The sequence below is a fragment of the Oreochromis niloticus genome, linkage group LG6 (genome assembly GCF_001858045.2).
Source record: "Oreochromis niloticus isolate F11D_XX linkage group LG6, O_niloticus_UMD_NMBU, whole genome shotgun sequence".
In the NCBI taxonomy this organism is placed as follows: Eukaryota; Metazoa; Chordata; class Actinopteri; order Cichliformes; family Cichlidae; genus Oreochromis; species Oreochromis niloticus.
Window position 1 is genome coordinate 13,916,499 of NC_031971.2, and position 16,379 is coordinate 13,932,877.

Sequence of the window (16,379 nt, forward strand, 5' to 3'; positions counted from 1 at the left end):
TCTCAAACTTAAATGATCTGGGGGCCACTGCTGGCACTGTCATGTCATTGGAGGGTGTCTTTAGTGTTCAAGCAGTACAAAAACAAACAAACAAACAAACAAACAAACAAGAAAACACACATAAATATTTCCAAAAATGTAGTGTTTGCTTTTTTTATTGAATAATAAAATATTGTATAATAAGACAAAATTGAAAAAGTGAGTGCAAATCTTTTTTCCTCACTCGTAACTAACTGAAGCCTTTTGGTCAACTTACAAATAAACAAATTTCAAATCAATATACGTCAATATAATCAATATAATTAGAGGTGGTGCGGGCGGAAGTGGCTCCCTGTGCGGGAGTTTGAATTGGTTTAGAATAGTGCTGTCAGCGTTAAAATGACGTTAAAGCCATAACCGCAGGCCCATAGACCATAACTGTGTGGGGCTGCATTTGCGCGGTTAGCTCGTTAACGCGTTGGCGCCGTGCAGCTCCATGCACGGGGCGATCCACGCTAACTCGCTAACAAAGATTTGCCTCGTTAATGCGGTTATGACGTTAACGTCATTTTAATGAGATTAATGCTGACAGCACTAGTTTAGAATAACAAATGAACTGTGGGAGGAAGCATTAGAACCTGGAAACCAAACTCCACCGAGAAAAGGGCTCAAACTGATCGCGTTTGTGCTCCTGTGGGATTTTTGTGCATTGCTTTTCACTCTGGTAACAGTGGGAAACTTACTTTTTAAACTGCTTGAGGAAAATGCCCACGTTCATCCCCCTCTTTGAGTCAAGGATGTTGATCTGAGGAAAGAAAAAAAAAAAAAAAACACAAGACACTATGATAAAACCCTGTTGAAGCTGTAGTTAAAGCATACAGTCAAACAAACACACCCACTCCTGGGTGTTGTTGGTTGTCTGTATGTGAGGTTCAAACCTCCTTCATTAAGAAGCTCGTACGGCTCACACAGAAAACAGGTGACTGTGCAGCACATACATTTTTAAAAAATGACCCCTGAGGCCCAATTACTACTTTTAAATAGCAACTGGGCACTTCTGTGGTTTGAACTAAAGATGGTGTTTAAAGTATGCTGCAACTGTCTATGTTAAGTTAACCAGTATTGGACATGGTTGCAGACACACTGTGAGTGGATGGACTAGATATTTGCAATAATTTAACAACTTATTCAATAGAAAAATCAAATCCAGTTAATTCACGCCTGAACCTTAATCACCACCTTAATGTCTGCAGTCTAAACTCACCATTAATTGTCAGAATTTCCATATTTTAAGCGCCTGTCTTAGACGTTCATGACAGTCACTCACCTCGTCTTTCTTGGTGTCTTTAAAGGAGCGCGATCGGGATACGCGAGTTGATGTTGCAGTTGATGCTGCTGACCCACGGAGGCCCGTCCCCGCATCCTCCTGCTGCCCAAACAGCTCCTCCACAGAGCGAACATCGATCTGGTACTGCTGCTGCCGCACCGCCAGCGTCCAGATGTTCGGCTTCCCGCGCACCTTCTCCTCTGGGATAGGCTTCCAGTAGAAGCTGCGGACGCGGCGCTTCTTCCTCCCATTGTGGTTGGTGGATGTGTTTGCCAGGGGCGGAGGGGGCGGCGGTGCCCCAGGAGGTGGGGGTGGGAGGGGAGGAGGGGGCGGCACTTCATTCTGGGTGGTGTCAGAAAGCAAGGTGGGTTGAACGTGCCCAGACATAGAAGAAGGGTCTGAGGTAGTGATGGAGGAAGTGGTGCAGCTGCTCCCCTCGCTGCTGCAGCTCTCTGGCTCATTTGTCGTGGATGTACAACTCATAACAAGCATCGCAAGGTTGAGCAGTCAGCATACAGTCTCTGTGCTGACACAAACTAAACAAATATGTGATCTGTATCTCCTGAATTTCCAGAGAACATCAGCTCACTGCAGCGCTGCTTGGTGTCTCCTAATCTAGTCACTATGAACAGGCTGCATCCTTTGATTCATCTCCGTCACTCAGCTGGTCATCCATCGCCCTAAGTGGGGCCTTTGAAGGATACCTCCCAGAGGTAGTGGGCAGGGGGAAATGATGGCCATGGAGCTACAAGAGCAACACAAATGACACAGGACAGGATTATACAGAGGTACTCATGCACACCATCGTCATCGACTATCTGGAATTTGAGGAAATTAAACAAGGGCAGGACAGAACAAAGACGAGGGGGACCTAGTGAAAGGGCCTCTCAGTGAAGGAAACTGCAAATCCTGTTCTTTTCCATTTTTGAAGGGCTTTGAAGTCAAGCTGTGGGGTGTATAATGATCATAGACATGACACACACACACACACACACACACACACACCCCTTAGGTTCTGTTACACAGCTCTCATCTAAGCAGCCACCAAGACAATACCGATATGCACTGTATCCCAAAAGTGACGGTTGAAGTCACACCTGCACATTAGACACAAATAACTATTTAAATACATTTTATTCAACATGTAAATACAGTTCATTTTAAAAATCCAGTAAGAGTTCTTCTAAGTCTGAGAAACAAATGGTTAAAACTGGATTTTGTCAGACAACTCTGCAAGCTAATCTTGGAAAACAGTTTTCACATTAAGTATTTTTTTTAGAAAAAGATCTTGGCTTGTAAACCTTTTATCAGTCCTACATTTTCTGCCAGTTTCTTTGTCTTAAAGACAAATTAGACTCTGTCATCATTAAACTGAGATTCTGTCACATTTCCAGGAGAGCCTGTGTGTTTAATAAAAGCCTCGCTGTATGGTGACAGTGGACTGATAATGTTTAAAAACACAACTGCTTACCACCACATATATATGAAAGCTGTACTTTTGAATATAGCACAGATATTTGTGAAACATTAAATTCTTTATACGTCTCGCTCATGAACACTTTAGAAAATGATCCTCATTGAATGCTCTCAATGAGGATCAAATGATAATTTGTGGACACTAAGAACCACTACTTAGGCCAGAAGGAAGGGAAGTGCTTGAGTTTCCCCCCTCTTGCCTTTATTAACTGAATGGCTGCGCTCACTGCAGCTCCCAGTTGGAGGGAAACTGTGTTAAGTTTCAGGAGAACACATCACTCAGTGCTGGAGCTGACATGGCTACAGTGATCCGATACTCCTCTTTATAAAAGGGTAATTGAACAGAGGATCTGACAGAAAACAGCAGATGAATCAGATGTATGGTGGCAATGAGGGGGACAGTACATTGTTTACAGCACTTTGAAGAAAATAATGTGGTTTCAGATGAAATGAACTGCTGTAATAACACATTTCTGGTATTGATAATGGTCCATGTGGTCACCTTCTGCTGGTTTCTAGAATTAACGCTTTGCCTCTTACACAATCGTAACATCTTAAATGGTAGTCTGCCATTGGTTCGCAGCCTTCTCAACATGATACCGATGAGGTTATAACTAATTAATAAAGCCTGCGTCACTAATAGCTTCATGTTGCCAACATCGGCTTGCATGTTCAGGTGCCCTGTCCTCAGAACTGGACCACACCATCAGTCATCTTTAATTCATAAGATGGTGAGAACATCTGACCTCACACCAACTCCTCTCAGTCTGCGGCGAGGAGAAATGGCTACTGCTAACACGTGCTGCTTTAGGATCTGTTTACAGTGTTCGCTGTCATATCAGCTTTAAAGAAGCACTTGATTTCTTTCTTGTGAAACATTAGATGAGAAGATCAATAGCTTGCATGTCTGTTGATAACGAGGCTCCAGCTAGGCATCGTTAGCTTTATGCTGGAAACGGGACTGCATAATGGATCAAGATTCATTGTAAACCAGCATGTGTTCAAAATCCAGACTGTGAAACACCAAAACCTTGTTTAATACACGCTCATCACTCAGCCAGTATCAAGACAACCTGCTGGAGTTCAAACCATGGATTTACACATAATGGTCTGGTTTGACAAGTCTTTATTTCTGCTCCAACATTTGTGCTAAGACCATAAACACATAAAAACATGGATCCAACCTACATTGCATGAACAGTTCAGGCTGAAGGTGATGGGGGATATTTTTTGGCCCACCTTGGGCTCATAAATACCAACTGATCGTCATTTAAAACACCACAGCCTACCTGAGTCTTGTTGCTGACCATGTTCGTGATGGCTACTTCCAGCCGAATAATAAACCATATCACAAAGCTCGGTTTATCTCAAACTGATTCTTGAACATGAAAACGTGTTCACTGTACTCAAATGGCCTCCATAATCACCACATCTTGATCCAATAGAGCACCTCAGGGATGTGGTGGAAATCTGCAACAACTGCGTGATGCTATCATGTCAATATGGACCAAAAACTCTGTGGAACATTTGCAGCAACTTGTTGAATCTATGCCGTGATTCAACTTCTAAAAGCATAAGGAGATCCAACCTGATACTTGCAAGGTGTACGTAGCAAAGTGATTTGTGAGTGTAGGTCAGTCACAACAAATTTAAAGATCAGAGCTCAGGTTCACAGGTTAACAGTGAGCTCTGACTACAGGTCAGTACATACAATGAAAGCTATAAGACACTAATGAGTATTACTGTACACCTGGCAGCAGTGTAGCTAGGAAACAGTTTACTCGAGCTATAAACTGTAAGCTATAAAAACTTGGAAACATCATAAAGACAACAAACATCTGTTATTTCACAACTGACACTTTACAACTTGTTTACTTAATCTGTGCAAAGCCACTGTATCACATTATGGTGTCTTTATGGACTAGACAAATGAGACATAAAGTGATGTTGATAAAGGAGCTCAGGAGGTCCTTTTTCACATAAAAAAGTCTAAGTTATTACAAAAGATGAACCATCTTCTGCTGGCACTAACCGTGTGTCTAATAGATTCTAAATATATAAAACATAAAGCCAAGAGACGATGAGGCTTCTATATGGACGGGCTTTTTGTGCTTAATTATTTAAATGAATTAAAGTTTAAAAAGTGTTAATAAAGGTGGACTTTTTTCACCTAAAAGCCAAACTAGCAGGTTTTCCTTGGTTCCAGTCATGTGCATGATAACTCCATGCACCAAACCATTCCTTTAAAACTGAATCCAAACATTCCTGTCAGCTTTGTTTCAGGTTTAATGTACATTAGTTCTGTGTCTCCAAAGCGAATGACCCAATGTCAGTGACTGGTTTGTGGCATTTCACATTCATTTAATTAAATTTCACACTGCATAAGGGAAAACCACCAACAATAGGGCCGTAACCAATGTCATCTGTCTAACGTGATTCACAGAGGAGGAAAAACAACTGTCAGTAACACGACACTGGGAAGGCCTGAGGGACTGAAATCAGACTGGCGGTTTCCAGGTTCAACACATCCACCTGCTGCCACGAGCTTCATCTAAAACATCCACCTGCTGTCGACCCGGGGGCAATCTCGCTCCAATCAGTCTTCATTGGTGACAGCAAACACCACACCCTCTATGATTAACTGACCATCTACCTTTAACACACACCAAGCTGACAACAGTCATTGTTGTTATGAGCAGTTCGCCTGTCTTCTACAGCAGAGGGCTGTAGATCCTTTGCCTCCCAAAATACATCACTGCTACTGATCCAAAGAGAACCACAGAAGGATCTGTACCAACTCTACCTGTTGTACCTGACTAGTCTGCATATCTTTTGAGCAAAAATCTCACTAAATTGTGATTTTCTTGTTTTCTTCTATGAGGCGAATAACAGTCCAAAACTCAAGGATATTGAGTTTATGAACTGAAGACACAAAAAAAACAAAAACAAACTTTAATGTGAGATAGATAAGAGAACTCAGGAAAAAAAAAAATCCCCTCTAGACTTACTAAACTTTTACACTGAGAAGAGAGTTGAACAGAAAAACAGGAAAAACAAGTCGTCGTGTCTTTTATGCCTTTGGGGACACTCAGTGAGAGGTGAAAGCAAAAAAATCAGGGAATAAAGAAACAGAAAAACTTAGCTAGGCTTGACCCAAAGACCGTGAGCTCACAAACAACAAAACACCAGATGATATGATGAAGTTATACAGTTCTCTCCCTAAAGTTTACCAAAAGAGTGAAACATAAGTCAAGTGTGAAATGCATTAAAAAAAAAATGTATCAAAGCAGTTAATCTTTTTTCATCTTTAAAAGCTACTCCTCGCTCCCTCTGTTCGTCCAACAACAAAGTGTGGAGTAGACCAGTAAGCCTTCAGTCACACAGGTATAGAGACGCGTTGGTGATCCCCCTGGCAACCTCTGGTCACTAGGGGAAAATGAGTATTCCCTGACTGGTTGGTGGATGGATGCTGGCTGTCTCTTTGTGACAGCAACATCCCTTCACCAATCAGTCAGGGGTTTGCGAGTGGATGCTTTGGGGGATGGTACACCATCCTCCAAAATAAAAGTCAGGTCATACTACTGCAATCAACAGATTTTAATAAGGCAAAACTTTTACTTTGAAGGCAAATATTCTTTATTTCCAGTTCATGTCAAACTCTTGAGTTTCACTGCAGGTTGGCAACAAGTTAGTGAGTGTTTCAATGCAAGTCGGCGTCCTCCATGCAATCTTCTATCGACCAAAGTTACAAGGATGCCTTTGGTGCCGATGACCGATTTCACCTAGCAACACTCAGTATCCCCCACCAACCATTCGCCAACTGGTCAGGGAAGGCACATTTTTCCATAGTGACCAGAATTTGCTACTAAGAAGTTGTCAGTAACTGGTCTCTACGCTTTTTGTGCTTGTCGGCTAATGAAGACTTAAGGGACACAGGACAGGCAACCTCTTTATCCAAACCAAAAAAAACTGACAAAAATTTATTTAAATTTGAAGTGCCTCCCATCTTTGACATGTGCTGAAGAATTAATTACATCTAATGATAATTAGCTACACCATGCCATGCAGCTTCTTTCAGCTGTTTTAGCTTTTAGTATTTATGCAGCAATGGGCTCTTTTGTCTGTTGTGCATTTGCCATTTGTGTGTTTTGGCCTTACATAACTCCATGCAAAGCCTTTTTTTCTCCCTTCTATCCTGTAAGGATTCTAATTGGAGGTAACTGTCAACAAGTTTCTAGGGTGCCACCGAGTCCAAAACAAACACAATCCACTCGAACTCTCAAATGAGTGACGCTGAAGGTCAAGGAGCCACCGCATGCTATAATGATCCCCTGTTGCTAGCTTCAAGTTCAATTTCCTGAGGGTGAGCGTTGCCCTGCAGAGCGCAAGTCTTTTACTCACACCGTAGGGGCACAGAGGCGCATTCACATGGGATTTGACCAATTCTGCTTCGTCATCATTTCCATGGGGACGCTCGTTAGCAGAAGCTGGCTTACGCAGAGCGCAGTAGGGCGATGCTGCCGGACCTGTTTGTTTCCGACTATCTTGATCCTAACTTCACCAAACAGCAGTGGTGATGGGCTGTCAGTGATGGGATTTCAGTAGCAATTACTATCATACATTACTATAATCAACAGGCCAAGATCAAAAGACAAAAATACCAGCTTTACTTCATCTTAATGTTGACTGATTTCTGTGAGTGCTTTCTCCGTGAGCAGTCTGGCCTCTTTTCAGGCACAGGAAACTGCACTGGATGTCAACTCCAGTCTCACTGGATTTAAAAGGTCATCCTTACTTTCCTCTGGTGAGCAACAAATTGCATAAAACCCCCCCCCCAAACATGACCCTTATCTTGCAATCAAACTGGGCAAAGCTATAATAATGCTAGCTTGAAGCTTCGTATTTGTCTCTGCCACACTTCTTTGCTCTACACCTCCAGTGTCTCAGCCTCGTTTTGGTCCCTGGAGGTCATTTATTAATTAATTTTCAATAGCAAAACAGCAATTAACATCAACAAATATACACACATTGAATTCACTGCTTGTTCTGTGTGTTTCTATAGCAAGCATCTGTTTATTATCTTGTAGCTGAAAAGGACAACGTGGTTATTTTGAAACTCACGATACTGGCTTATCGCTCTGATTTCCATGCGTCGCTTGCAATAAGGAGGACACAGACCAGAGTGGGAGTTAAGCATGCTGTAGCAACAGCACACAGGAACATAGCTTGCACAAACACACAGTGGCGAGGCAACTATTGCTCGGATACCAAGCACAAAAGAGCTGTCAAAACTTCTCGTTTTACACACAGACAATATGAAAAGACACCGTTTAGATCAGAAACAGCCAAGCGACCGCAGCTCCGGATTCTGAAGGTGACTGACTGCAGCAGCATCAGTGATGTAGTCAAGCAATAAAAAAAACCCCAAAAACCCTGCTCCGTCTCATAAATCACATGAAGCCACCAGTCTCATCCTCAAACAAAAGGGTAGCATATCAAATAAACTGTACAGTGTGTCTCGTCTTTATATTAATTGCTCTTCCTGACGTTTGTTGTAAAGACAAAATATGAAATATCGGATCAACAGCCAGACATCTGTGACCTCGTGCCTGGTTGCATAACACACAAATGAACCACCTCCCACGTCACCAGAATAAACTAACTGGCATGCACTGAACAAAGAACCTATTATTCAGGAAATCCTGGATTTATCGAATATTTTCACAGATTGCCCGCTTGTACCTCAACGTCTACATTTTTTAAGTAAGCCTCAGAATCTGACTGAGTGAATTATTTATACCACCGTGAATAAAGTAAGTTCTCTTCCAGTCTAGCTGCTGCTGTCCTGAGCATCTCAGAGATGCTGACCCAGAGGCAGCTCACCTGGGTAAACTAATGGTTTAGTGAAATATTAATAACAGAGGAAGCAACATGTACAGAACTGAAATGCCATTTAATTCATTTACAAGCAGTTAGTCTTGTTAATCAACCATTATTAAATGTGTTAAAAGAAATAATCACCCCAAAACTGATGTGAATGAGTTGGGTGATGTATGGGTGCCTGAAACAAACAACAACGTGTTACAGAGTCTGCACAGTGGATTAACATAACTCAAACAGAACGCAGCACTTTCCTCTCAAATCTGAAACAAGCGGTTTGGAGGAGATTATTTCACGGTTCAATTTGTCTAGAGAGTAGTTAGGCCAAGGTACCGCGTGGCACCTCATGCCATGTGAGGCTAAACCCACAACACTGTTGAACTTGGATCGCACCAGTGCAAGTGAATCTGCTTCAGGTCAGAATATTAACCTACTGCTGCTCACCAGTAAGCTAATGTTGTCATTTTATCTACTCCATCCCATCTCTAGATGTGCAACTTTACTGACGTGAAGAAGCAGGGAATGAGGAGAATGTTTCTTAAGCCCACAGTAAACCTCAGTCTTCTAAACCGATGAAAAACACCTGCTCAATCCTCAGTGTTGATTTAATCCTTAAAGGAAACGTCCTGGATGCTCCCATAAACGTGACACAAAGCTGGCATACAATTGACTCATGATGCAATATTATTGCAGTTTTTAACCTTCTGCAATATGCTGTGTATTGCAGGAATACAAATCATGATTTGTCACCTTAAAGTTAAAAATTTCAATATCTATTTGATCTAATAACATAAAATCTAAATAAAAAAATCTCCAATATTTTTTGCTGCAAAATGAAATTGTCAAGTGCGTCAGCGCTTTCACTAAAACCTGCTATAAATGTTGCAATAAGACAGAATAAGTCTGATATCAGCTTGCAACTGAATGGAGTCAAGTTGGCAGTTACATTGAATCTGTTTCTGATAATCAGCAAGACAGCTGTTTGCAGAAAGGTTGCCTTCTATTAGGTGAGGTGAGCCCTCTTATTCATAGTATATTTCCATCCTTTCTCTACTCACATTCGAGCACCAAGAAAAGCTGTTGGTTATAAGTCATTGTAATGTTCATGTTATATCTTTTTGTAACAGTAACAAAACCAGTAACAGCTCATTCTTACAAAGGGCACACCTACAGGGACAATGAATTGGCTGTAGTTAGCAAGTGCTATCAGTGTGAATGAACCTGAAACTACAGCTTTGTGGATTTCTGGGTTATTAAATACAGTCAGGAAAGCACAAAACACTTACTGAGCTATTTGTAGCGCATAAAGTTCTGATTAATGATCACTTCAAGAGTTATGACACTGCTTTGCACAGTTAACACAGTTAAGTTTAATGAGTCATATAAAGAATATAAAGAAGCTGCAAGCTCACATCAATGAGTGAGCTCCTTTTTCTAGGAAAAATGGCTCTTGTAATTTCACAGAGCTTTTCACTAATACTCTGTATGTGTGCTGTATGCTAAAGATGGGGAAATGCACTTGAAAGCAGAATTTTACCAGTGTTTTTGTTAAACACAAAACCTTTGCTGACAATCCGTGTCAAATGAAAAATGGATATTAAATAAAGTGAAATTTAAATTTTTAACATAAGGACACCTCAGAGGTCTAACACACAAAAGCTACTTCTAGCTTAAAAACAAACTAAGCCAATGTGCTAAAAGCTGCAGTTCCTTAGCACTGCACCCGCTATCCTACATCAGCCGCTATCCTACATCAGCAGCTATCCAAAGAAGTTATTTCTTGAAGACATTAAATGATCAATTTTCATATTTTTTTCTAATTATAAGAGTTAAAGATAAAATAGGCACTAAATTTGAAGATTTAGGATTTTATTAGTTTTAAAAATTTGAGTTAAATTAATGTAACTAAAAAAAATTATGACAAAAGTGGTGTTCTTTCTTGGCCAAGTGTGTGAGCTTATGGGCTCACACACTTAATGCGGGCAATACTGAATAAAATGTTAATGAATAATGTTAATGAATTATTTTACAAATCTCTGTCATACTAGGTTTCCAAAAACGGACTATCCAAGGTATCAATGAGCATGCAGTTACGCAGTCAGACACACCCCTCCTCATCACATCTGCTCTTCTGAAACCAAGGCAGGGACGGTGAAAACGCTCAAAACATGACTTCAGAAACCAATAGGTGACATCTCAGTAGCTTTGTCCAGCTTTTATAAGGTCTATGGTTCAAATACTACCTGTGACATGGTGACAACTGAAATACCAAACTCACTCCACACAACTTTTTTTATGTTGTACATGTTCTTATGACAAATGTCGGAACCTAACCTTAAAACAAACAAACTTCCTCGGCTATCTAGGTTGCTTCTAACAGCTTATGGAGTGACCTCAGTATCAAGGATGTTGGATGCTCTTCTGTTATAAATAAAATTAATCATAATAATAAGAATCTGAAGCTTTTGCTCACTCCCAAGCACCTTGGCCTCAATGCCTCTCTTCTACCAGGAACAAAGGTGAGCATCAAATGGTGATCACAACAAACAACTGGTTTCCAAAGCAACACAGACTTTTACACAAATGCTATATCCAGAAAATAAACAAAAGATTTCTTTAAGTTGTCTTCAGGAAAAGTTCTCCAGGCTTCTTGAAGGACTTCTGAAGCTCTTATTTGGATGTTGGCCGCCTTTTGTTCTGTTCTCTGTCAATATGTTCACTGCTTCAGTAATGGTGAGGAAGCCAATCCATGACTGATGGTGTTCCACTGTGTGTTTTTCTATCCAGGTATGTGTTTACTGTATTGGCAATGTATTTGGGATCAGCTGTAGCTCATGAGGTGAAGCAGGTCATCTACTGATCGGAAGGTTAGTCATTCGATTCCTGGCTCTTCCAGTCTGCATGTCAAGTTTCCTTGGGCAAGATACTAACCCCAAGTTATACTCCGATGGATGCATCGGAGAGTAACTATGTATGAATGTTAGCTAGAAAACACTAAAAGCTTAGAAAAAAGTGCTGGCGAGAATGGGTGTGATTGGTTGAATGTGGCATGCTGTATAGAGCGCTTTGAGTACTCTGGGAGAGTAGAAAAGCGCTATATAAGAATCAGTCCATTTACCATTATCATGCTTAAAGCTGAAAAAGTCGATGCTTCTCACACAGTATTACATGGTGGATCAAAATCTGATGATACATTTTTGTGTTTTTCTGAAAGGCTGCTAGTGACAAAGTGCCTAAAATCTATTCTTTGTCTATTATGTGTAAACACAACACTGGTTAATCGCTTCAGTTTGGAGCCTTTGTCATGCTTGAATGATTCATAGGTCAGTGTCAGGTGGCTTAATAGCCACAAAAAAACATTCTTATGAAAATGTCACATTTAAGGACTGGACTGAAAATTGGTGAAAAAGCTGTCAATGTCCAAAGGAAAACTTCACAAAGCAGGAGAGCTGTTGCTAAAGACCTTTCTATAAAAAAATTAAAATGAAGTCTGACTCCTTGAAAGCAAAACAGAAAGAAACACGGGTCTTCAAGACTTTTGTACTACAACATTGGCTATCCAACTTAGATTAGACAGGCAGCTGCTTTATTATATCAAATAACAGTAACAGTGAGTTCACCAAAAGTCAGGCAAATGTAATATTAAAGTTAGGACACCTTATTAAATCATGTTGGTGAAATAGTTTTTGCGCCTGGCACTGAGGAAAAGAACATTTGTACTGAACATTTGTTTTTTAGGAATCATGAATTAAATGTTTGATTTGTAAGAGAGACACTGTTTTATTTTGTCTTCTAAAAACTACTTAGTCAGTGAATGTGTTTTTCGACCCGGCTTCATTTCCTTTGCCAGCAGCCAAAATAATCTTCTTTGTAATTATTGACAAATCTATCTCAAACAGATCAGTCATGGACAACAATAGAAAACCCTCCCTGCATGTTTAAAGCCTTTGTTTTCATTGTCTATGCTGCACTGAGAAACAGCGCTAGCCTGGTGACAGCTAGGAGAAATGATTTTGCACTTTAAAGCTGTAAATGGGTGAAACACAAGGATTGCCAACAGCGTCACGAATCATATTACAGCTTACATCAACTCCAAATCACTTCCCGGCTGAAGACAACAGCCTAGTATAAATATATCTTAACTTTGGATGCCAAACCTCAAATTAGCCTTGTAACTGTCTTCCCTTCACTGTGCCTTACTGTGTATTACAAACACCTACAGCAGCCCAAAACACAACATATCCCCCAAGCTTAGCACAAATCTGCTAATAGCAGCCTGCCACTGAAACGAGGTTTTCAGATTTTAAAGATTAAAGCTGCCAGTTGCGGAGCACGCGAGGTGCCTCTGTCAATTACTGTTTAAGCAGGCTTCAGTTAAGACCAATATGAATGAGTATCCTGGCTGTGGCACTGGTGGTACCACACCTGTCAGCTAACCTGCAACTCCGGAGGGAATTCATTTAATCATATAACCAGCAGTAATACCAGTGCTAAATCTCAAACAAACAAAAAAATCTGTGCCAATCCTCTTAATAACCGGCCAAGCAGAACATGTTTGGACCAACACTTCATTCAGCATGTGTACCAGAGCGTTCGACACATCAGACTCAAACTTAACACCATTTCCACTACTGCTGAAATTAATAATGGACTCAGTGATTAATTTGCAGCACTGTTGATATGTCGGATTAAGTATTTGTGCTATTTGTACAAAGGCTTTTTTTTCCAAATCTACTTGGGTAATAGATGTTTTCTTGAGCTAAATTCCATCTTCAGGCAATTTAGAGAGTGGACAAAAAGTAAAACTAAAAAAAACCCAAAGATGTTGTGGGGACAGGTTCTGCCGCTAAGCAGCCATCTCCACGGTTAATTTGTGCAACTGACACCATACCAACATCTATATGAATGACTACTAAAAGTCAGCAAGCTATAAAACGGCGCATATTGACTCACAAGTCAAATCTGATTTAAAAACAAGGCTTAAAAAAGCTGTTCTCTGAATTCTATATTTATTCTACATGATTACAGCTTAATGGTTACAGACAAAATCAGCATCTGTCCAGATCGCACCTTGGCACTGAACAAATGCTGTGCTCATTCACACGATGAACAGTGTTAGCCAAGAAAAAGATAACTACAATTGCCTGCATCTTTGCTACAATAACTGAAACTGTCATGAAGCTCAGCTGCCATGTTGGCTTGGATGATGCGAGTCCTTGTTCACCAGTTATAATTGATGATTGGGTCTCAGGGAGCAACTTTGGCATTACAAAAGTCTACCTTGTATCTCAATATGACTTTCAGGTCATTGCTTTATAATATCTCTGGTTATAATTGTAATTAATAGGACTGGCATGACACCACTGACATATTTCACTATACCCGAGCCTTTCTCCATAATGGCTCAGTTACACTAGAGTAAAATTGGGATAGCAGCCTCCTTGTGACTCTGGGCAATCCCTTCCGATCACAGGGCGATTGCACAGGTCGTCTGGTGGGAGGCAACCAAACAGTTGCAGACACTCTTAAACAGATAGGTGAAGGTTTGCAAATCAGTCTAATTTATAAATGCAGACAAATTGCCAATGAGCACAACCTGATTGCAACACATCTCGTTGCATCAGGGGACTTAGTTGTTGGTTGTATTCTGCTTTTATTCCAATATAAAACCAAACTCCAAAGTCATCTTGCAGTTAAACCCCAGCCCTGCAGCAACCACGTCACTATTTATGAAGGAATTTCTGCTTCAAATCTGTGAGGTTCTGGCTGCAGTCTGCATGCAAGTAAGTAATTAATTTTTTTTTTTTCTGTTGGTTTTGCAACAAATGGCAACGTAGGTGCAATGATTTCTTTACAAACAGAACAGATACTTAATCATCTGGTCAGAGTTAACAGAGAAATGGGTGTCTTTCTGTTAAATATAGTAACACAAGCCATTACTGTACTGCAATATTTTAGTTCTCTAGTACTTTGTGGGATTTATTTTTTTTACAAGAAAAATAAAGCCTTAGCGATGACACAGCATGGCCAAAGCTATTTAGAGGGAATTTTCCAGAACAACAACACACATCCGATCACAAAACAATCCCTGAATCTCCTAATAAAAAATACAGAGGGAGGAGAAACCCAGGTGAAACCAAAACCTACTCAGGCGGGATAGTGACACTAATGGAGGGATGAGATGGCACGGGATACACCGTCTGTGAGGCTGCAGATTTTTTTTTGTTAAAAAAGAGAAGCTTTATTCATCTCCCGTTTGTTCTTTTGTTAACAGGTGATCAGTGTCTGGCCTGCAGCAGGCAACCGCCTGTCTATCTTCTCTGGCTCTGGGCTCCAGTTGTTGCTTCAGCAATCTGAGGCTCGTGCCAAGATCGGCTTTAAGCAAATCTCGCTGCACCGCTTGGCTTCACTGACTACCACAGAAGCTTAAGCATTAATCACATTATTTTGTGTATGATTTTGGAGGAAACTAGGCCTTAACCAACACATCCTGAGTGAGAATCGGGTGTACAAAAGGTGACAAATAAAGCAGGTGTTCAGGTCACCATAGAGACAACAGTAGGTTAACATGAAGGGAATGCAAACATGTTTACACTGCAGTGAGGAAAGTGTTTACCCAGGGGCACCGAGACACTTGAGCAGGCTTCATTAGGATACATTTTAATACCTGGGAAAGATAACCCACAGGTACACATACGGCTGACACTACCCACTCTGAACACTTAGAGGCGCACTGTGAAAGGCGTGGCACTTCCTTGCCTTTGATTTTATTTTGAGCTCTTTTCCTGTATTAGACAGCTCATAGCTGACAGATTTGGGCATGTTTGGGACCCAAGTTGCCAGCAACTATTCAGCCCCCTCTCCTGCTCCCACACAAATAAATCAAGCCCCCTTAAATATCTTCCTCCTCGGGCTGACGTCAGAGCATTGAGTTTTCCATGTTACTCTCTGCCTCCACAGCAACCCAGGGGTGGCCCACCCCCCTTGACCTGAACCAGGGAGACACCCCCCCTTTTTACTCCCCTCTGAAGGGTATTGTTCCCAACACTCCAACTCATCTGGGCATGGATAGCAGTGTACAAAAGCCAAGGAAGGCAGGGGCTGAGACAAAACCAGCATGGTCTTACATGTTGAATTAGCTTGTGCTGGTGAAACACTTGTTTTTACTCCAGTAGTAACACACTCTATCTGCATCAAGCTATAATCAATATTCGTACTTTGGCACAAAGTTTCAGGAAATGCAAAAGCCCCAAAGGAGCACTACACACTAATCATATTTGTTTACATTTTAATTTTTTGATAGGTTACTTCCTGATTTGAATTAAAAAATTATGGTATTTTACACTCTTGTATAAAGACAGTTTTCAAATAGTTTAAATGGAGAACTTTAACTACTTTTCTTTAAGGAGGAAAAATTAAATGTAATGTAGAAAACATTTCTCAGTATTATTTTTTTTTACTATTAAACTGATGCTGTCAAGTCCTACAGAGAAATACTGAGATACACAGTCATGACGTTTATGCACAGAAAAGCAACAGATTCAGGGCTTGAACTACACTAAATCACCAAAATGATGTAATTTTGGACCTTGACTGCATTGCAGAACACCTCGACTGTCACCTCAGAGAAAACCCCCACAAAGGAGCAGGAAGGTTAAACGCTCAGCGCCTCCCTAAAATGCTTCCTCACGGTGCAACGACTCTCCACACCTGAGTT

At 40.8% G+C, this 16,379-nt stretch overlaps 1 protein-coding gene across 1 annotated transcript in view; it reads right to left on the reverse strand.

Annotated features, from left to right (window-relative positions):
• fhdc1 (FH2 domain containing 1) overlaps nucleotides 1-16,379 on the reverse strand; it is a 32,531-nt gene that overhangs the window by 15,741 nt on the left and 411 nt on the right. Inside the window, exons 2-3 of the mRNA XM_003449737.5 lie at nucleotides 1,307-2,051; nucleotides 723-784 (exon numbers count right to left, since the gene is read on the reverse strand). Coding sequence (XP_003449785.1) covers nucleotides 723-784; nucleotides 1,307-1,798 — 554 coding nt within the window. The 5' untranslated portion in view covers nucleotides 1,799-2,051. The remainder of the gene's footprint in view (nucleotides 1-722; nucleotides 785-1,306; nucleotides 2,052-16,379) is intronic.